We start from the raw sequence: 23,009 nt of genomic DNA, 5'->3' as shown, positions 1-23,009 counted from the left end.
ATGCACCATTGTGGTTGCCCTCTGTCCATTTTGACAGCTTTCATGGAGACGCTGCTTTTTGCACCACAGCAATCTTGGCTCCACTTTCCATTGGCCTGGTGCGGGATTGATGCTACTCGCTTCTGTCCTGCTATTCTCCTGCTATGGTGGGCAACCTTATGGCAGGTAACATGACAAGCACTATTTTATGCATCTGCAGCCGAAGGCTCGAAGCAATATGTTTTTTGGGGTTGTGTGTCACCTTGCGTGCATCTGTTATCTTTTTTTTGTTGTTGGTTTTTTTGGTACCATAATAACTTATGAGCAATTGAAGGTATTTCAACCAAACGTGGCACAAGTATAGACCATAATCGATAGATGAACCATTCCATTTTGGGTTCAAAGGTCAAAGGGCATTTGAAAGTAATTTTGTTACTGCAATAGCTTGTGAACCACTGATGGCATTTCAACTAAACTTGGTACAAGTATGGCTTTTAGAACAAAGATAAACTGATTCATTTTTTTGCATTCAACAGCTCAAAGAACACTCCAAAATGCTTAGTTCATCCACCTTCCTCTCGTACCTACAGGCTCCATCGACCTCTCTTCTCTCTTCTCTCTTCTCTCTTCTCTCTTCTCTCTTCTCTCTTCTCTCTTCTCTCTTCTCTCTTCTCTCTTCTCTCTTCTCTCTTCTCTCTTCTCTCTTCTCTCTTCTCTCTTTTTTTTATTTTTTATTTTTATTTTTATTTCAATTGTCACCATGCAAAATGTCTGAGTGTTGGTACCTCTCTCACCAGCCATGGCACTTCAGCGAAAGACTTCTGTGAATCCATTGGACTGACTCGATCTGTAAAATTTCTGAGTCGGATTCCTGTCAATCACAAATCCTCCTTTCTGGAGATCATTGTGACCAACTTCCTTGTTGATGTCTTCTGCTCTTACTCTGCTCCAATTGGTTAATCTGCTCATGTGCTTATGAAGGTCAACATCTCTCTAGCTATTCTCAGAGAACTGCCTCAGTGCCGGCGAGTCTGGCAGTTCATTCAGGCAAACTGGCAGGGATCATTGCACTTCAGCATTGGGAATTCTTCCACAGAAACCTGCTTTCCTTTATGTACAGATTAATTCCATCCTCCCACCCATGGTACACTGAATCCTGTGTTGAGGCAGTTGCCTTGAAGCAACTTGCCTTCTCCTGGAAAGCAAACCTGAACGGAGACTCTCTCTGCTCATTCCATAAAGCCAACAACACGTTTGTCCACTTTTCGGAGAGCCAGAAAATATCTGTCCAACCTCAACAATGAACTTTCAAACTTGTCTCCCTCCTCTACAACCTGGTGGCACCTTGTCAAGTCCATCTCTGGTGCATTCTTCCCCTCCACCCCTCCCTTCACTTCAAATGGCACCACAGCCGATTCCACTCGTGAGAAGGGCGAATTACTCAATTATATGTTTGCCTTAAAATCAAATTTTCCCAATCCCTCACTCTTGGTACCCATCCCTCCTTGTCACATCCAACTGCTCCTGGACTCTATCTTTTGCAACTAAGAAGGTGGAAAAGACTCTGGCAACCCTCGACTCTGATTCTGCAACTGGACTCGATGGCATAAAATCACTTGTACTAAAAGACTGATCTGCTGCTCGTGCACATCCTCTCTCTGCCCTTTCCACCCTGTCATTTGTGCTAGGTCATCTTACATCTGCTTAGAAGTCAGTCAACAATACCGCTTGTATAAACAAGGTGCAGAAACCGATCCCCTTAATAATAGACCTCTCAGCCTACTTTCAATTATCAGCTACGTCATGTAATCCATCATCACAATTGATAAGAAATCCTTCCTTTTCCCCATCAGCCTCATCTCAGATCATCAAATCGGATTCACACCAGGTCGCTCTACATTGCACATGCTGCTTCTACTCACCCAACAATAGATGGAGGCTCTCGATGACAAACATGAGATCATGACCATCTCTGGGCATATCTTGAGCTTTTGATACAGTCTGGAATCCTGCCTTGCTCTCCAAACCCTCTACCTATGGTATCCAAGGCCAACTCCACTCTTTGGTTACTGACTTCCTCCACTCTTGAGGCCAAGATGTGGTTCTCGACTGAATCCTTTAATCTTCTCTCACTGTTGAGGCTGATTTGCCACAAGTGTTCTGGGCTCCATTCTATTCCTCATCTTCACTAATGCTCTGTCTGACTCTAGAAAATCCCCTTTATCTATTTCCTGATGACTCCACCCTTTGCTCTGTCATCCCTCATCCTTCAAATAGATGGGCAGTAACCTTTTCCCTTTCTTCAGATCTTAAAAAAAGAAATCACAAGCTGGTCAAACTCTTGGAATATGTATTTCAATCCTGACAAATCTCACACATTCACTCACTCTCTCCGAAAGGACTGTATGGAAAATCCTCCAATCTTCATTCTTACCAATCCTCTTGAAGAAGTTCAGTCACTCAAACTCTTGGGTCTCACTGTCAGCCATGATGTTTCTTGGGCAAACCACATTTCAAAGTTTGCCTCCAAATCCAGCCATTGACTGGGCATCCTTCATTGTGCAAAGTCTTTCCTTGGCACACCTGAACTCTTATTCACCGACAAGGCCTTCATCCACAGATCGATGATGTACTGCTCAGCCCTCTGGGATGGCGCCCCTGCCTCATACCTTGCTCATTATGATGCCATGGAAACAAAGATCTTCAAGATCTTTGAAAAATCCCTTGATGAAGTTGAGTCTATGGTCCTATCTCTTTTCCATCGCAGACAGGTCTGTGATCTCTCTAGGACTAGCTCCTTTCTGATCTTGTATCCTCTTCTCTTTCTGTGCCTTGTCCCTCTTCCCTCCTCCCCTTTCCCCTCTCCCCAAGGTTTATGCAGGGTGTATGCAGTGCACCAGCAATCTTTTTGGTGAAACTTCTAAAATCCAGGATCAATGCTGACCTCCATTCATTCCTTCCTCTTTTTTTTTTTTTTCTCCCACCTGTGAAACCAATTTACACTTCAATCTCATTTGTCCCTCCAGGTCTTCAAGACAGCTGTTCACCACCATGTCAAATTATCCCTCCACTAAATCCATGATATTTTCTAAACCCCCAACCACAAGCCCACATACTTCCAAATTTCAATTTCTTCCCTTCTTGAGAGTTTGCTTCAGTGTCTATTTTATCAACCCCCTGCATTCTCCTCTTCCCCTCATCCTTACCTGCATCCCTTGTTTGTCCGTCTCCATCTATTTTGTCCTTCGGGCCTGCTGTTGTGTTGTTCTCAACCCTCTCTCCCTCTCTGCTGTTCCTTTTGTTCTGTTGCGTCCTGATCCTTTCTGTGTTTTAGCTCTTCCATGAGCCTTGACGACAGCATACCAAACAAAAAGGTCTAAGATCATGTGCCCTTTGAAAATAATTTTTCAGACCATAACTCAAATTTGAAACATCTGTTTCTGTTCTACTTATCTCTGTTTTCTCTCTCTTGCTCTTGCTGGCTGTCTCTCATGTGACCTTCAAATGAGGAAAAAACTGGAAGTTGACTTTTTGAAGGGTGGGAGAAGGTGAGGGGTCATAGATTCTCTTAAATTTGGAGCCAAAGACTTTTGCTGATATTTGTTTTGAATAATCTTTCACATATTATAGCTTTTATTTTCATATCTCCCTTTCTGCATTGAAGGGAAACATAGTCTTTGGAACAATTACAGTTGCACAGCATTCCTTCCTTTCTTAGCCAGTCCTCTTCAAGCTTCTAATTGAGGTAACTTGGACCCATAAATCAGACCCCCTTTTCATTTTTTTTCGATTTGGGACCCTGTTCTGATTTTAAAGGTCAAAGGTGAAAATGAATCACACATTTTGCCTTGCCAACCCCTTGTATTTGAATCGATACAGATGAAAGTTGCAACAAAGTTGCTTTCAAACAGCGCCAATAGAGATGTGTAGAAAGATGTTTGATTTCGAGTCTCTTTCAGGATTTTACAGTTTTCAAAGGTCAAAATCAGTCACAAAATAGTTTTTAGCTCGGTGTGCCTCTGTGTTTTAACCAATCCAGATTGGAGTTGTCAAAATGACACCTTATCACAGTCCCTACAGACTAATGTAGATAGACCTTCGTTTCTTGTCTTCTTTTTGATTTTACAGAGGTCAAAGTGGATGGAGGTATTGGTGAGGGTGTGGTGGCAAGACATTGCGACCACTTGATCACTTGTCACATGTCTGCCATTCTATTCTTTATGAAAAATTCCATTTTTATATTTCTTTGCTTTTCTAACATGTTTTAACCTTTGTTAAGACTGCATTTATTCCATGTCAAATGGTAAAAGACTTGGTGGTTTCCTTTCACTGATGTAGAATTGATTCTCACAAAGACAAGTTTTTGAAAATGGGGCATTGCATTAGCACCACTGCTGCATTCCAGCAGTGATGCAACCAGTAGATAACCTACATATACACAATTTGATGGATTGACCTCTCTTTAAAAAATGTAATTGTATTGCTGTGGCATACCTTTCTACATATCTCTAATAGTTTGTTATAATGGATGTATAAGCCTTTCCACAGTAATGGGTAACCATTGTGTTACATACATAGTCCACATTAAGTGTGTCCAGTTTATCTTGCAAATGAGGGGAAATATAAGACTGACCCCTCCACTACTGGAATCCAACAGTAAGAAGATAATCAAACCAGCACAATTTATTGATAGCGTTGGCTCTCGTAGTGATGATTATTAAACGACCTCTGACTGGCTCAAAGCCTTCTGTAACAAGCGTGACTTTGGACCGCAATCGGAAAGCCAGATTGTACAGCTTTTACAGTGATATGGACTTACCACTAATGTTATCCTTTGTTACACATTTGTCATTTAGGTTAAGTTATGTTATCACAAAAATAACAAGACCTTATTTTTAAAGGTTGTGCAGCTTGAGCATTTTGTTTCTGTCATGACGAATTGACAGATAGCATAATGTTTGTTACTCTGTTTTCAACCCCCCAGCATTCACATTAAAGTATATTTTTGGCAAATTCAGGGTGTGGAATATCATAAGTAAAGTCTTTTTACAAACATAATCTAAACCAGTCTCAATCAAAAACGTATGTGTTCATATAAAACTCTTGGTAAATCTATTTAGTTTTTAATATAACACTTAAGACAAAGATTTATTCCCATAAGAGTGAATAAAATTTTATCTGCACGCTTTAATTTTAGGACTATAGCGGTTTTGCTATAAATAGTATATATCTACATTTATATACACCTAAAAACATGTTAGTGGTATTCTATGGATACTTTAGGAATTCTGTGATGGCTCCTGAAGATAAGACCCTTAAATGTAGCATATTACTGTGGAACAGCCCATATATAATACAGTAAAAGATTATTATGGGCATTGAGAAAGCTGTGGAAATTAATTTGAGGTGCTATCCTGGAGAGATGTGGTTATCATGTTTTGAAAACAGTTATTACCTACGCCACCGAAGTTAGTGGAGGTTGTGTTTAACCTCCGCCATTGAAGATCGAAGGTTACTGTTTTGACCCCTTTCTGTTTGATTGTTACTTACGAAATCTAAAGATTTTTTTGGCTCTAATCTAAAGATTTCGTAAGTATGTTGATGACTTCCGTTTGTTATCTTGCCAAAACGAAGTTTTGCAAGATATGTTAGTCAGCTTGTATGTTTTTTTGTTTGTTTGTTTTTTTTGTTTGTTTGTCTGTAAGCACGTATAAAAAATTCTGCAGAGAACAGTTATCATCGGAAATTTTTGTAACTTCGCATATCAGAGGCATATAGAGGTCCCTTTCAGTGCACAAAATTTTGAAGGTCAAGGTCAAAGGTCAAGGTCACTTTGGCGCAAATCAGGAGAGTCGACGAAACCCTTATTTTTTGAGTTTTGATCGGATCGTCTTCAAACTTCATGGGAATATAGTTCATGGTCTGGCGCTCAGCTGATTAATTTTTGGTGGCGATTGGCCTTGACCTTCATATGTTTTTTTTTTTTTTGTTTTTTTTCGTCTGTAATCACATATAAATCACTCTGCAGAGCACAGTTGTCATTGGAAATTTTTGTAACTTCGCATATCAGAGGCCTATAGAGGTCCCTTTCAGTGCATAAAATTTTGAAGGTCAAAGGTCAAGGTCACTGTCGCAAATCAGGGGAGTCGACGAAACCCTTATTTTTTGAGTAATTTTGATCAGATCGTCTTCAAACTTCATGGGAATATAGTTCATGGTCTGGTGCTCAGCTGATTAATTTTTGGTGGCGATTGGCCTTGACCTTCATGGTTAGCCCCTCAGGTCAAACATATTTAACCCCAAGGTCAAATTTTCAAGTTTTAGGAACCATATCGTGTAGTACCTCAAATTGAACACCTCGATGAGTGCTTTCTAGATATGTCAAGCTTGAGACATTATGACGTCATTTGGTGACGTTATGAGGCAAAAGCATATTTTTCATGGTTACTCTGTAGAATGATTCTCATCGGAATCTCTCGTAGGCAGATATTCCTCAAGGAGTCGCTCCTGGTGGATAGCAGCTGTGTTCACCTCAGTGTGACCTTAAAGAAGTCACACGTGGTCACCTTTTGGCAAGATACGGGTCTTTATTTGTTTGTTTGTTTGTTTGTTTGTAGGCACGATAACTCGAGAACGGAAGAAGCTCCCAATATCAAATTACACCACGTGATTCAGGATGGTGATGGCTAGTGCTGATTAGATTTTGGTCAAAATCGGTCAAAGGTCGAGGTCACAGTGAGGTCAAACATAATTCCGTAAATTCATGTGGAGAAATGGAGTATTTTTGCTTCGCTCGACGTGACGATTTTTAATGATTTGATACAGAATCATCGTAGAAACTTCTGGTTTGCGTCGCTACGTTCTCTAGAGACAGCTTTTATTAGACAAAGTCAGAGGTCAAGTTGACGATTTCGTAAGTACCAGTCTATGACTGCTTGTTTGTTTGTTTGTTTGTTTGTTTGTTTGTAGGCACGATAACTCGAGAACGGAAGAAGCTACCAATGTCAAATTACACCACGTGATTCAGGAGGGTGATGGCTAGTGCTGATTAGATTTTTGTCAAAGGTCAAGGTCACAGTGAGGTCAAACATAATTCCGTAAATTCATGTGGAGAAATGGAGTATTTTTGCTTCGCTCGACGTTACGAGTTCGTTTTAACTTCGATTTTAATTTCGTCTTCGGTTTTTGCGATCGCTTAGGACGCTTAAAACTCGGTTGTCGAAATTCTGGTAAAAATTGGATGTTTTGGAGACGTTTTAAGATTGTATAAAAAAATATTTCACTCGACGTGTCACGGGTTGTCCCATGAAGCAGTGCGCTCGAGCAGACGCGTCGTTGAGTTACATTAAGGTATAATTGCGTGGAGAAATGGAGATTTTTGCTTCGCTCGACGTTACGAGTTCGTTTTAACTTCGATTTTAATTTTGTCTTCGGTTTTTGCGATCGCTTTGGACGCTTAAAACTCGGTTGTCGAAATTCTGGTAAAAATCAGATGTTTTGGAGACGTTTTAAGATTGTATAAAAAATATTTCACTCGACGCGTCACAGGTCGTTCCATGATGCAGTACGCTCGAGCATACGCGTCGTTGAGTTACGTTAAGGTATAATATAATTGCGTGGAGAAATGGAGATTTTTGCTTCGGTCGACGTTACGATTTTTGATGGTTTGATACAGAATCATCGTAGAAACTTCTGGTTTGCTTCGCTACCTTCTCGAGAGACAACTTTTATTAGACAAGGTCAGAGGTCAAGTTGACGATTTCGTAAGTACCAGTCTATGACTGCTTGTTTGTTACTTATGAAATCTAAAGATTTCGTAAGTATATTGATGACTTCCGTTTCTGTTTGTTTGTATGTTTGTTCGTTTGTTTGTTTGTAGGCACGATAACTCGAACGGAAGAAGCTACCAATGTCAAATTACACCACGTGATTCAGAAGGGTGATGGCAAGTGCTGATTAGATTTTGGTTGAAATCGGTCAGAGGTCAAGGTCACAGTGAGGTCAAATATCCGATTTTTGATGGTTTGGTACAGATAACTCGAGAACGCAAGAAGCTACCAATGTCAGATTACACCACGTGATTCAGGAGGGTGATGGCTAGTGCTGATTATATTTTGGTCAAAATCGGTCAAAGGTCAAGGTCACAGTGAGGTCAAACATCCAAAAAATGATAACTCGAGAACTGAAGAAGCTACCAATGTCAAATTACACCATGTGATCCAGGAGGGTGGTGGCTAGCACTCCTTAGATTTTGGTCAAAATCGGTCAAAGGTCAAGGTCACGGTGAGGTCAACATTCGATTTTGATGGTTTGGTACAGAATCATCGGAGAAACTTCTAGTTTGCGTCGCTACCTTCTCGAGAGAGCTTTTATTAGACAAAGTCAGAGGTCAAGTTGACGATTTCGTAAGTACCAGTCTATGACTGCTTGTTTGTTTGTTTGTAGGCACGATAACTCGAGAACGGAAGAAGCTACCACTGTCAAATTACACCACGTGATTCAGGAGGGTGATGGCTAGTGCTGATTATATTTTGGTCAAAATAGGTCAAAGGTCAAGGTCACAGTGAGGTCAAATAGTCGATTTTTGATGGTTTGGCTCAGATAACTCGAGAACGGAAGAAGCTACCAATGTCAAATTACACCACGTGATTCAGGAGGGTGATGGCTGGTGCTGATTAGGTTTTGGCTAAAATCGGTCAAAGGTCAAGGTCACAGTGAGGTCAAACATCCAAAACATTTGATTTTTGATGGTTTGGAACAGAATCATCGGAGAAACTTAGGGTTTGCATCGCGACCTTCTCTGGAGACAGCTTTTATTAGACAAGGTCAGCGGTCAAGTTGACGATTTCGTAAGTACCAGTCTATGACTGCTTGTTACTTACGAAATCTAAAGATTTCGTAAGTATATTGATGCCTTCCGTTTCTGTTTGTTTGTTTGTTTGTTTGTAGGCACGATAACTCGAGAACGGAAGAAGCTACCAATGTCAAATTACACCACGTGATTCAGGAGGGTGATGGCGAGTGCTGATTAGATTTTGGTCAAAATCGGTCAAAGGTCAAGGTCACGGTGAGGTCAAATATTCGATTTTTGATGGTTTGGTACAGATAACAAGAGAACGGAAGAAGCTTCCAATGTCAAATTACACCACGTGATTCAGGAGGGTGGTGGCTAGCGCTGATTAGATTTTGGTCAAAATCGGTCAAAGGTCTAAGTCACAGTGAGGTCAAACATCCAAAACATTCGATTTTTGATGGTTTGGTACAGAATCATCGGAGAAACTTTTGGTTTGTGTTGCTACCTTCTCAAGAGACAGCTTTTATTAGACAAGGTGAGAGGTCAAGTTGACGATTTCGTAAGTAGCAGTCTATGACTGCTTGTTTGTTTGTTTGTTTGTGAACAGTGTTACGGAAAAACTCCTCGGCGGATTTCGACAAAACTTGGTGGGGGGGGGGGGGGTTAGGTATGGTCCAAGGATAATGCCATTAGATTTTGGACTTGGTCCTCCCCCCCCAAAAAAAATTTTATAGAGAATTTTTTTTTGCATTTCTACATGTTTAAAGTGATTTCCAACCCCCCCCAAATTTTTTTTACCCCCCTCCCAAAAAAAATTGTTAGAGAAAATTTTTTTTTTGCATTTCTACATGTTTTCAGTGATTTCCAACCCCCCCCCCCAAAAAAAAATTGTTTGAGAAAAAAAATTTTTTTGCATCTCTACATGTTTTAAGTGATTTCCAACCCCCCCCCCCAAAAAAAAAATGTTGGAGAAAAGAACTATAACTGTCAGCACTGTTGACATATTTAATGAATAAGATATAAGGTTCACTTGAGTGACCCAGCAGTATTAGTGGCAGAGGTTTTGCACTCTCCCGAGTGCTCCCCCTCTAGTTTCATGCCTGTTTGTCTCTGAACAAGATATCTCATAAAGTTGTCTTTGGATTCGGACGAAATTTGGTGGAGAGGTTGGGGGTGTGACAAGGACGAAGTCATTACATTTTGGTGAAGATTTGAATCTGTATCCAGATACTAGAATTTTTGAAGTGATACTTCACCACTTAGAGATCGGACCAACCCCTCTCCCCCTCCACCATTATTCCCTCATTATTCCTCACTTGATCTTTACTTCCTCCCTTCCTTCCTTCATCCTTTCCTCATCCTCTTCTGAGGGAAGCTGACAGCGTGTAATCATTTTACAGCCGTGTGTGTGTTTGTGAATGCCCACACATTTGCCATGCATGCACACCACCCTTCCTACTCTCCGTTTCAATTTTGTTTTCTGTAATCAGCATGACCAGGGGTGTGTTCTGTAAGCAAGCGGCTTGCAAGCCGCTCGCCTAGGTGCTTGGTAAGTGCGGCAAGCAATTAAGATAGGTGCTTCGTAATGTTTGCCAAAATGTCTGCCATAGTCGGATTCAAAATGATACGACAACCAAGGAAATGTTCAGAGGCCGTTATATATATATATATATATATATATGTATGTATATATATATATATATATATATATATATATATCTTCTTCTTTCGGCTGCTCCCGTTACGGGTCGCCACAGCGGTTCTGCATAGTGATTTAGGCACATGTTTTACGCCGGATGCCCTTCCTGACGCAACCCTGGTCGCCTCTTACGACACAGGGATATGGTACACCTATTTTAACCGGGGTATACACCGACCCAGTACACTGGTACTCATTTCACCGACCTCGGAAGGATGACAGGCTGAGTCAACCCCCTGGTGTATTAATTCATTGGCTCAACGGGGCTTGAACTCGGGACCTTTTGGATCCCAAGCCACTGCCCTAACCACTGTGCCAACACCAGGCTCACCATATATATATATATATATATATATATATATATATATATATATATATATATATATATATATATATATATATATATATATATATATATATATATATATATATATATATATATATATATATATATATATATATATATATATATATTTTGTTACGGAAATGGCCCTTATTAGGCTACTAAATACAGTGCTCCCTTGCTATATCGCGGTTCACTTTTGTGACTTCACGACATCGCGGGTTTTCAAACAGACAATTAATGCCAGCTGGAAAAGATTATGGCCAGAAGTGGCAAACGTCTACAAGGGATTCACGCCTGTAGAGATAAACCACTCAGCTGTGGATAGGCCGTGAAGCTGGCAAAATTGCTGCAAGGAGAAGGCTTCGAAGATATGACCTCCGACGACATCAATGACCTGATCGATGCCCACTCACAACCATTGACGGTGGAAGATCTGACTGAGCTGACGAAGTCTGCGAGCGAGGAAGAGGAAGTGGAAAAAGATGAACCGGGGGCTGAAGAAGAGGAGGTTGTGTCTAACACTCGATCGTCTTGCAACGATAGTCAGAATGGGCAAGGAGCTCGAACAGGTCATTCAAGAGTGGGACCCACAGATGATGCGATCATTGCAATTCAGCAATGGGCTTGATTGTTTAATGTCCGTCTATAAAAACCTGCCCGCCCAGAAGAAGAAGCAGAACCAGCAACTCCCCACCACTATCTTCCTCATAAAATCAAAAAAAGAGGTCACGTCTACGGCTTCGCCTATGCCTTCAGCAGAAGTAAGGTTAATAAGAGTGTGTGGATGCTGTATAATAGTTTAAAATACATTTAAAATGTGTTTAAATATATTTAAATAATTAAATTAATATGTGGTTTCTACTTCGTGGATTTTCACATTTTTGCATATATGGGTCTGGAACGCATTAACCATGATAGGTGAGGGAGTACTGTATAGGATTAGCTCAGATCCCCCATTAAATGCATGTTTCGTCAAGTTGTTCGGTAAATAGACGTTACATGTGTGTCGGGAGGTGTAGGATGCATGGTTATTGTTCGTACAGTGGTGGTGTGCCGAGGGCTTCTTCTTCCTCCCCTCTACGCATGATAGGCCCCGCCCAGTCGGCTGAGGGGGAGTGGCGTGGAGCTGGGGGGAGGAGTTTGTCGGCTTCGTAAAAGGGGAAGAGCCAGTGGCTTGGGAAGCGAGCGAACGAAGGAGGGACAGTGTTGAATCTGCCGGGAGAGAAGCTGAACCTGAGCGCGCCGATTTCTGCCATTAAGAGAGGCTGCCTGCACGTCGAATCTGCCTTTTTGGCAGTGGGAGAGGTGGCTTGGACGTCCAGTCGGCAATCAACTCTTATGAGGAGGTGATTGACAGGTTCAACCTGCGTCTGGCCGTGGAGCCTCCGTCCTTACTCACCTCACAGCTCGACACGTTTGTCGATCCGCCTACAGATCCCGGCATCCCAATTTGGCCTTGACTGGTGAACAGGCCAGGCCTGAACTTGTATGCTGGACCTTGAGATAAATCATCTGAAACCCATCGTCGATCTAACGGTCTTGTGCCGTCGACATTGTGCGGGGCCAGAACGCGCTGAGGAGGGCTTGCTCACGCGGTGCCTTGAGAAGAAAGAGTATGGCGCCGCCATCTTGCCACGCGGCGTGTTCGAGCTGGGGGCTCGAATCTGTGGACATCCGCTTGTTACGAGCGACATTCATGCTTTTGACACTTTCCTCTCGTCCATGAAACATCACCAAGTACTCTGTCTTGTCTGCATGCTGTCTGTCTGTCTTGTTTGCATGTTGTTTCAGGTATATCTCGGAAGGGACCCCCTCGAAACTTGTAATCCGTAGTTCCCTAGTTAAGAACGGGTTAAAGATTGTTAATAAAAGCATTGTCGTGAATATTTTGCTTGTGTGGTGTTCACCGATGTTCCCCAATAAATCTGGTTGGTTCGTATGAAGTTGCCACTATGGATTCATTTGTGTCGCGTCGAGGAACGATCCGTTTGATTGGTATATAAAATCAAAATGGTTACAGACTGGCAGAAAACGCTCGGCATCTGACAAAACCAGTCTGTAACCGGGGTTCTATTTCCCCAACTGGTAAGGTCCAGGATTACGTTGGTATCGCGATTGAAGACGCGTGACCCGAGGCCTGTGCCGAGCCAGCCGGCGTTATAAACCCCGGAGACGGCGGTGGTGAGGGTGGCGCCAAGAGTCGGGTGAGAATCCCGCCACCCCGGGTCCACAACAACTGGTGTCAGGAGTGGGATATTTGCACCTGTGGTGCATTTCGCACCGCGAACATTGATTACAAGAAGCGCAGAGAGAGAAAAAAAACAACGCTCGCAAATTTGATTTTATTTTGAGCGGATCGGGTGTAAAACTTGGAAATTATAAAGAAAATGGTGGCGCGGCTCCATCTTGGCGCAACACGAAGCTGGAGTGGGCTATTAATAGTGCAGCGAACGGCACAACACGAGGAGGAGGCTCCCGACCACCGGTTCAAACCACGTGGTCATGGCATGCGCCATGGCAGGCGTGGCAGGACGACTACATGAACATTGGCAAGCTTCAGACATAATTGGGGTATTCCTTGGAAGAGGTGAGGAGTTATGAGAATTATATAAAGGAGGTACAAATTGAATTGGACGAGGCACAACGGCACACAGACGGGATTCAGAAAAAGGATGTGTACGGTGGGTTACAACAATTGGCCTATGTACGGGAACGAATTCGGTGGCTGAAAGAGGACTATGTGGCGAAAAGAATAAAGTAGTGTTGTTTACCCGTCAGTTGGAATATGAGAAGAGCAAACTGAACAAAAGAAGAGAGGAAGAGCAGATTGGTATCTCCCAGGATAGGAAGAGCTTGGAGGAAGAATAGAAAAAAAAGCTAGAAAAGGAAAAATGTGAACATTATTTGGAATTGAAACAACTGAAGGAAGAATTGTTGGAAAAGTCAGAACAGCTCTGGAAATCAGAGCGCAGGGGAAATGAACTGGCACTTCAACTAAAAATTAGCAAGGAATACGGTAAGACAACAGACGAAATGAGGAGGGAAGCATGGGAAAGAAGTGCGGAGATAAAAGAGGAATTATGGGAAGAAGCGGATAGGAAACAAAAAGAACACGAATCGGAAATTGACCAACTAATGGATGAAATGAGGAAAGTAGAGTTGAGTACCCATGAGTTGGAACAAGAGAAGAGCGAACTGAACGAAAGAATAGAGGAAGAGCAAATTAGTAATTCTCGGGATAGGAAGGAATTGGAAGAAGAATGGAAAACAAAACTGGAAATTAACAAGGAATACGGTAAGAGAATGAACGACATGAGGGAGGAAGTATGCGAAAGAGGTGTGGAGATGAGCAAGAAGTTAGGGGAAAAAGCTTCTGAGTTACAGAAACACCAAAGGAAAGAGAGGGAATTACAAAATGAACTGAGGATGTTAAGGGAGGAAAGAAAGAGAACGGAGAATGAAACGTTAAGGAACCACACTGTGCAGATCGAACAGCTGGAAGCCAAAGCAAGACTAAATAATGAGATGCAAGAAAGAGTAGTGAAAGAACAACGAATGAAACAGGAAAAGGAGATCAATAAATTGAAGGAAACAATGAGATTGGAGAATGAGGAACATGAGAGACAGTGGGATAGAAAACAAAAAGAACATGGATTTGAAATTGAACAACGAAAGGAGAAAGCAAGGTTGGAGTATGAGGAGACAGTGAAAGAACAACAAATGAAACAGGAAAGGGAATTCTGCCAATTGCAGGAAGCGACGAGATTGGAGAATGAGGAACACGAGAGACAGTGGGATAAGAAACAAAAATAACTAGAGGGGGAGCGCTCGGTAGAGTGCAAAACCTCCGCCGCCAATACTGCTGGTCACTTAAGTGAACCTGATATCCTTCCTATTCATTGTAGGTCAAAACGGATCAGACTCTGCTGAACCACGATTGAATAAACTAAACTAGATCGACGTACATGTAGAAATGCCCCCCCCCAAAAAAATCGAAATTATTTTGAAAAAAAGTTGCAAAATTTGTTTTGTTTTACTCTAACAAATTTTTTGTGGGGGGGGGGTTGGAAATCACTTAAAACATGTAGAAATGCAAAAAAAAAAATTTCAAATATTTTTCAAATAAAATTGAAAAATTTTTGAAAAAAGTTGCAAAACTTGGTTTTTTTTTTCTCTAAAATTTTTTTTTGGGTTGGAAATCACTTAAAACATGTCTAAATGCAAAAACAAAAATTCAAATATTTTTTCAAAATGGCCGCCATAGCGGCCATATTGGACTTTGGACCAGGTCCAAAATCTAGTGGTATGATCCTTGGACCATACTTCATCCCCCCACCAAGTTTCGTCGAAATCCTATAGGAGTTTTTCCGTAATACTGTTCACAAACAAACAAACAGACGGGTGAAAACAGTAACCTCCGTCCATCTTCGATGGCGGAGGTTAACAAGGAATGAAGCAGGAAAGGGAGATCAACCAATTGAGGGAAAAGATGAGATTGGAGAAGGAAGAACAAGAGAGGCAGTGGGATAAGAAACAAAAAGAACAAGGAATGAAACAGGAAAAGGAAATCAACAAATTGAAGGAAACTATGAGACTGGAGAATGAAGAACATGAGAGAGGGTGGGATAAAAAACAAAAAGAAAATAAATTTGAAATTGACCAACTAAAGGAGAGAGCAAAGTTGGAGTACACGGAGATGGAAAAACTCCGGAAAGATAACGAACAACTAAAAAGTCTCAGAGAGGAAGAACAACTCGAATGGAAAAGAAAATGGAGCCAGGAAGCACAATAAACAGCACAATAATATGGGATGTGTGACATCACCACAGGGAGTAATGTTAGTGGTGCGGAACTTGATTGACATCACTCGTCGGATGACACCACAATTAGAGCAAACCCTGGTGAAGGAGACATTGAGGGAACATACGGGGTTGTTGACGAATGAAACACATTTTGAGCAAGTCCAGCATGTGGAGCTGACAGCCCCAGAGGAGTGGGGCGAACAGATGATGAGCAACCTGCTGGAGAGAAGCGACCGGACAGAGGTGACTCTGGAACGAAGCAGGTACGTGGGTACATGCATGCATGGTGCGGACGATGAGCTTAAGGTAGAAATTGAATTTTACGTTAACGAGGAGACTCTGTCCGATGGGTGCACGTATGCGTGACCCCTGAATGTGTGTGTGGAGTGCCTGTGAATGAATGCTGTGAGCCCACACGCCAGACTACAGCACCGGTATGTGCTGCCGAGGCCGAAGTGTGTGTGGGTACTCACGTGGCGTTCGGGAATGTAGCCCTGGAGTGCGAGGCAGTTGGTCAGTATGCAGGCAAGGTTGAAGGTGTGGAATGTGAACACATAACCTTGGAATGTGTGCAGCCTGCTGTGTGTGGGAGTCCTGAGCATGGAATGAGTGTTGACATAGGAAATAGGTTAGAGGTGCAAGGGGAAATAGAAATGCCACCAGGACAGAACTTGAGCCAGGGGACGTAAACCATAATGGACAGCTCCGCATGGATTCTTACAGAGTTGGAGGTGCTGCATTCAGGAGCAGGCTTTAGAAATTGGATTTTAATATCTCTATTAGCCTCACAGGAACTTTGGAGTGAGTGCAGATGAGTAGTGGGTGGCACTGGCGTGTGTCACTTGGTCTTCGAACCTTTCTGAGCACACGAGGGGTTTGGCTAGCTGAGTGGGGTTTATCTGTCTTGAGAAGAGAAGAGAAGAGGGGGAGGCTGCCTCCCTGATTGGGGTTTACTTGATTTCCGTGAACCCTGGAGAAGAGGGGGAGGTCATTCCACCGATTGGGGTTTACCTGATTTCCGTGAACCCTGGAGAAGAGGGGGAGGCCGTTCCACCGATTGGGGTTTACCTGATTTCCGTGAACCCTGAAGAAGAGGGGGAAGCCATTCCACCAATTGGGGTTTGCCTGACTTCCGCGAACCCTGGAGAAAAGGAGGGGGTGGACCACAACCCCAATTGAGACGTGACTCCTTTGAGCCATGGCGGAAAGGTGGCGGGGTCATGTAATGGGTAATGAGGGATTCCTTCCCTCACTCCCCTTCCAATGAGCCAAAGAAGCAGGCCATATGGGGATGTAAGAAATTTTGATTGAAAATTGTACCGGAAATGATTGCAAATTGAGAGATGACAGAAGGCATAAGAGTGGCACGGGTGGATTTGGGAGATTATTGGAAAAAGCGGTGGAGACATTACAGGCAGAGCATTAAGACACACCTGAAACAAGTGGATGACAAAGGGTGGCTTGTTTGAGGAAAGACTGAAATGCCTGGTTGGGACCATGCAGAGGTTCCATGGGGCTGGTGAAGAGATTTTGATGTTTCGTTTAAATTGTTGGAAATAAACGATTAGGGCAGTGTGGAGGAGGCCAGCGGACGACAGACGTAGTGACAAATTGGTTGGGGTTTGATGAAAAAGGGAACCAGTTAAATTTGATGACCAAGTGGGATCCGAGGGACTGGTGTGTTTTTGTTTTCACATAAACGTGAAAGGTGTTGGATGGTGTTGTGGACTGGGTGTGTGGCACTGTGGAATAAATGACTAAAGTGTTTGGGTGAATGGCGTGATTGTGCAAATGAGGAGAGTGACTGCGAACGACGTACCCTGTCGGTAGGAGTCTCTTAACCAAGTTAGTGTAGGTTAGTGGGACTTAGAGGATTTGACATGGATTCTGGTGGACTGCGAGGGGTAGGTGCAGGCCAAGGTATGGGGATACTGGCTGGTAGTGTGACATGGTATTGGAAGTTGGTGAGTCGGGAAATAGGGCAGCAGGGCTTTGGGAGTTCCTGGCAGGTGAAGGCTGTCAGAGGTGCCAGGAGAGCACGGTAGGTTCAGTGCCAGGAGAGCACGGTGTGGGTGCTATGAGAGCACAGAATGGGTGCTATGAGAGCACAGTGTAAGTGCTATGAGAGCACCTTCCTTCCTTTGTTTTTAAAACAAATTTTAAAACAAAATTTTTTAAATTTTTTAAAACAAAACTTTGATTTTAAAATCTTTGTTCAACATTTAAGAGGGCGGATTTTCGATTTTGATCTTTGTTCACCCAGAGCACCCCCTCGAACTTTGGGGATTTCCGATTTCAAACCGCATTTTCGGTACTTTCCATTCAAATGGATACCGAGTAGTATGGGTGCTGGGAGAGCACAGTATGGGGGCTAGTGAGAGCCACCCCTTAGTTAGGAGCGCCAGAAGCACGCTCAGGTGAATCCCGAGGTCGTTGGGTGTCCTCCACCCCCGATTGGAAGCGGGCAAAGAGGCCTAGTGGTAGTCACACTCCCCAGCCATCGAGTTGTGCCTGACACCACCAAATGGAAAAAGACAAATAAGGGCCTTGCCCAGGTTTATGGAAGTGTGCCAATGTGCCCATAGAATTGAACAGTGTGCCAGGTCGGAAAAAAATGGGTCATTAGGATCATTCTAGCCATAGCAGGGTTTGTTGCATTGTCTAGAGCTAAAAGTGAATGGTTAGGTTCGATGGAAGCACCATTCATGTGTGACACCTGGTACCAATCGTGTTGATGGGAGAATTTGTTAACAAGGGCCAGGCCTAGGTCACCCTCTCCAAGTGCCAGAGAGGCCCACCAGTATGTCATGAGCACACATCCACGAAGATAACAGTTGAGTTAGAAACACACCATCCTGTCTGTAAAAGGAATAAAAAAAAGAGAAAGGTAGAAAAAAAGAGAGAATTTAGCCAAAACAAGTCGGGCAAGGAAGGTTAAGGGTACACTCCATCTCACCTGGTCTGAGGTCATCACACCTATTTGTGTCCTCAAGAACACCTCCAAACTGCATTTGCTTACCATCGATATCACCGTGCCACCATTGCTGTGTCACCTTCTGTTCAATGCAGGGCTTGTTGCCTGCTGCTGCTTGTGAGAAGGCCATATGGGCCGAAGCATTTTAGTGGGCCATTGAGGCCAAAGTACTTTTGTGGGCCGTTGCGGCCAAAGATGCATGCCATTTTGTGGGCTCAGTGGGTCGAAGAACTTTGTGAGATTAGGCCACTGGGCCGACTGAACTCACCTGTTGAGAGGCCAATAAGGCCACGAAGTGAGGAAACTCTCAGGGGTGAATGGGCAATACTGCCGGGAGGGGGCATGAAGGAGCGAACACGTGAAAGAACTTTGAACCTTTGAATGTCCTGCTCCTATGCCAATATTGGTGTTAAAAGTAAAATTGAATGCCCTCCCATTCAAATCCATAATTAGAATGTTAAGTCGTGTGCATAGAGTGTGAATTTGTTTGTTAGATTGGTGACCCGACACACTAGGATAGGGACATGCCAATCTTACTGTGACACTTTGGTTTTTGGAGTTAAGTGCTTCCCATGTTGTGGGTTAGAGTAAATGGGAGATCTGTACTGTACGTTAGACAGGGCCATTGCCGTGGGCTGCCCGAGATGGAGGCTCGGGAGAGCCTCGGGATAAAGGTGGGGGTAGTGTTACGGAAATGGCCCTTATTCAGCTACTAAATATAGGATTAGTTCAGATCCCCATTAAATGCATGTTTCGTCAGGTTGTTCGGTAAATGGACATTACACGTGTGTCGGGAGGTGTAGGATGCATGTTTATTGTTCGTACAGTGGTGGTGTGCTGAGGGCTGGAACAGATCCCTGAGTACAGAGATTGCTGGAATTATAGATAGATAATAACTAAATAAATAACTAACATATTTTTCGTGAATCATTGAATCTAAAACACTGGATGTTGGGCTGGCTAGAAATAAGTTCAGGCAGGAGTGGAGACAGCAATAGAGGCGGAGATGATAGTGGTATTTGGTAAATGAGACGAAATATTCTAATAGTTTGTAATTCCATTGATTGAAAAATTAGGCTATGATGAGATGTGAATCCGTACACTTCTGAACTTCCTAGGTGAAAATGGACTGCATTTTCGAACTCAGTGGGGTCGATTTACTCTAAGAAATGTTTAGACGGACAACAAATTAATTATAGATTAGAGAATATCGAAATGAGCAGGATTAGTTACTCAACTCCAGCAATGATAAATCTTGTTTTTGGTCATATTTTCGAAATGGTAGTGAATTCAATGTCGGTGCAGTCATTTCTTTGAGTAAATCGACCCCATAGAGTTCGAAAGTTCACTCCATTTCCACCTCGGACATCCAGAAGTACCCGTAATCGTACCTGATCATACCCTAGTTTAACCAACTCATGAAACTAAAAGTCGTCATATGGAGCGACCTCTAAATCACCTCCGATCAACTTAAAAAAATTTTATGCGCGTTACTGAATCATAGTGGAATAATTGAAGGATTGTGGAGACATCTGAATTTTAATTTTTTTTTTTTTGCTGTTTTTGGACAACCCTAATATATTGTTGCGAATTCGTGCCCGCCGGCGTGCGAACGGCCACGTAACTCGAATCGCGGCACGTCGCCCACCGGATGGACAATTCTGTCGTGACCCTCTCGGACCAAGGCCGGGAGCTAGTCACGGGTGGGCCTTTCGACCTCACCACAATCGTGCCAATCGGCCACCCGCGTAGGATAGGGTTGTTCGCCAAACTCGACCTACCTAAGTACCCACGCGGATGGTAAACCGGGCGATCGTACCTCGCCGCAGGTCGACTCCGGACACGAGCCGCTTGGGCGGCCCGTTCCGTACTATCGGGATAACCAAGCGGTGTTATCGTCGACCTGGACGGTTCAGATTAATTACCAGGATGTTGCACCCACTACGAACCCCTTACGTGATGCAAAATGGAGGGTCAATAAAAAAGGAAAAGAGACGAAGCAGAGCGGGCATAGTTCAACAAGCAAGCATTTTATTCATAGCCACAGACACAAAGCACGGATTTACAGCCATACAATAATCAAAATGCACATATAACAGCCAAAATAAAAGTTACAATGCAGAGCTACAACCAAATACGCGTACACACGGCAACACTTAAACAGTTCTACTTTACGAGACACGGCGCCACAAGATCCTTAAAAAAACCCCGAAAAGAAAATGGTGACTTCCCTTTGGGCCGTCGACTCCCTCGCCCATGTCCGTCGGCATGGTCGTGCCTGGCCGCGACTCTGATCCCTGGCGTGGTAGGCGAGTCCTCTCCGACGTGCCTCGTGCCGGCACGTGTTGGCCACTCAATGCCACAGACGGGGTTTCCGGCGCTATCTCAGCGCGGATAGAAAGGGGGGGGGGGGGAAACGTTGTTGCTCGAGGTCGTGGTGTGGGGAATGGCAGACGCTCCGTCCCGCCAGCGGGGTCTCGGGACCGCACCACAGAAGACCAGGCCAGCGGCCACCATGAAGAGGAGACGAAGAGGAAGAGGGAGCCGGAAGAGAGAGAAGAAGACGAAGAAAGCAAGAGAAAAAAAACGCTCCGCCCGTGTCCGACTTTTATAGCCCGGGGCTCCGCCCTTCACTCCGCCCCCGTTTTCGGCTCCACCCTCCTTCGAAAGGGTTCTCGAAGAGGGACGTTCCCTCACCCCGACCGCCTCACGCTGGTCATCCACCAATCGGCGGCGAGCCGCCCTCCCCCCTTCCTTCACACCAAGCGCGGAAAAATGGCGGGAAAAACAGGTGGGAAAACCCATGCGTCCTCGCAGTTCCTTCCTTGGCGCCCTTGTTTGCCGTTCGGCAGCGGACGTAGTGGCGAAGATATGGTGGCGGTGGCGTGATTGTTGAGTGTGGTTGGCGCTGTGGTGGGGATGGCGTGGTTGTTGAGATGCTGTTTGTTTGAAATAAAAGATAGAAAAAGAAAAACGACGAACTTAAAGCGTCGCAGCCCGGATGGATCACATAAATTCCCTCTATGCAACGGGTTTGGGCTAACTACACATGTACCTATGAAGATATCTCACCTGAGGGCCCTTTATGGTGTAATGCGAATTTCCACAGCCTTAACATTATATACGTCTGTGTGTATATATATATATATATATATATATATATATATATATATATATATATATATATATATATATATATATATATATATATATATACACACACACACACACACACACACACACACACACACACACACACACACACACACACACACACACACACACACACACACACACACACATATATATATACATTGGGTCGCCGAAATGGGTGACCCTTATTGTCAATATTTCTGTCTGTTTGCTTGGATGTTTGTTCGTTTGCCATCAGCATAATTGGTAGTAAACGTGGGCGGATTTTGACCAAACTCCGGTGGTAGGTACATCTTATGACCTAGTGCTTTGGAAATTGTGAAGGTTGCTCGGGACGCTTTGGTTCCCTAGCAACAACCGAAAAACCTTCAAAAATCGGTACCGTTCATGCGAAATCAATTCCAAAAGCCATTATCCCACGTAGGGTTATGAAATTTGGCACGAATCATCTACAGGTGATGCTCTATCAAATATATTCCCGTTTTTGGGATATATGGAATACTTTATCCGCAGTGCCCCCTACAATTTGGGTAAGCGCGAAAATTGAAGGTCCCCTCGCGACCAGGTGAGTGCGTCGATACGAATGAAACTTTGCAGGTTCATGGTAGTCAATGAGTACTACAACTTTGCCTCAGGACATATTGACTGATTTCGCTTAGGTCAGGGGTCAAAGGTCAATTAGTGCAAAAATCGATAATATGCGAGAGCTGGAGGTTCCTTCGTGCCAAATGCTACTCCTCCAAGGGTTATGGTTGGATGGTCATGAAAATTCACACTAATCGTCTGGAATACATTGTGCACAAACGATCCAGCCGGATTTTCGATTTAGATCTTTGTTCACCCACAGCACCCCCTCGAACTTTGGGGATTTCCGATTTCAAATCGCATTTTCGGTACTTTCCATTCAAATGGATACCGAGTCGTTATCAGTAGATGGAACTGGATGAGATTTGATATGCATAATCTTAAGGTGATTCCCTATCTGCTACATGACATCCATTTTGCTCTATATCTTATAGTTTCCATGTTCGGCGACCCATCGCCGTCTACCGGCGTGTGTGTGTGTGTGTGTGTGTGTGTGTGTGTGTGTGTGTGTGTGTGTGTGTGTGTGTGTGTGTGTGTGTGTGTGTGTGTGTGTGTGTGTGTGTGTGTGTGTGTGTGTGTGTGTGTGTGTGTGTGTGTGTGTATTTTTTATATATATATATATATATATATATATATATATATATGTATACAGGGGGCTGCAAAAGTAGGTATACAGT

The 23,009-nt window shown here is 43.5% G+C and overlaps 1 protein-coding gene across 1 annotated transcript in view; it reads left to right on the top strand.

Moving 5' to 3' along the window:
- TMEM94 (transmembrane protein 94) overlaps positions 1–23,009 on the top strand; it is a 169,887-nt gene that overhangs the window by 30,941 nt on the left and 115,937 nt on the right. The window contains exon 5 of the mRNA XM_085858417.1: positions 38–165. Coding sequence (XP_085714543.1) covers positions 38–165 — 128 coding nt within the window. The remainder of the gene's footprint in view (positions 1–37; positions 166–23,009) is intronic.

Source organism: Eptatretus burgeri, chromosome 15 (assembly GCF_056783735.1).
Source record: "Eptatretus burgeri isolate ZD-2024b chromosome 15, Ebu_testis_v1, whole genome shotgun sequence".
In the NCBI taxonomy this organism is placed as follows: Eukaryota; Metazoa; Chordata; class Myxini; order Myxiniformes; family Myxinidae; genus Eptatretus; species Eptatretus burgeri.
Note: the sequence above shows the minus strand (reverse complement) of the source record. Positions and strands in the feature narration are given on the sequence as shown.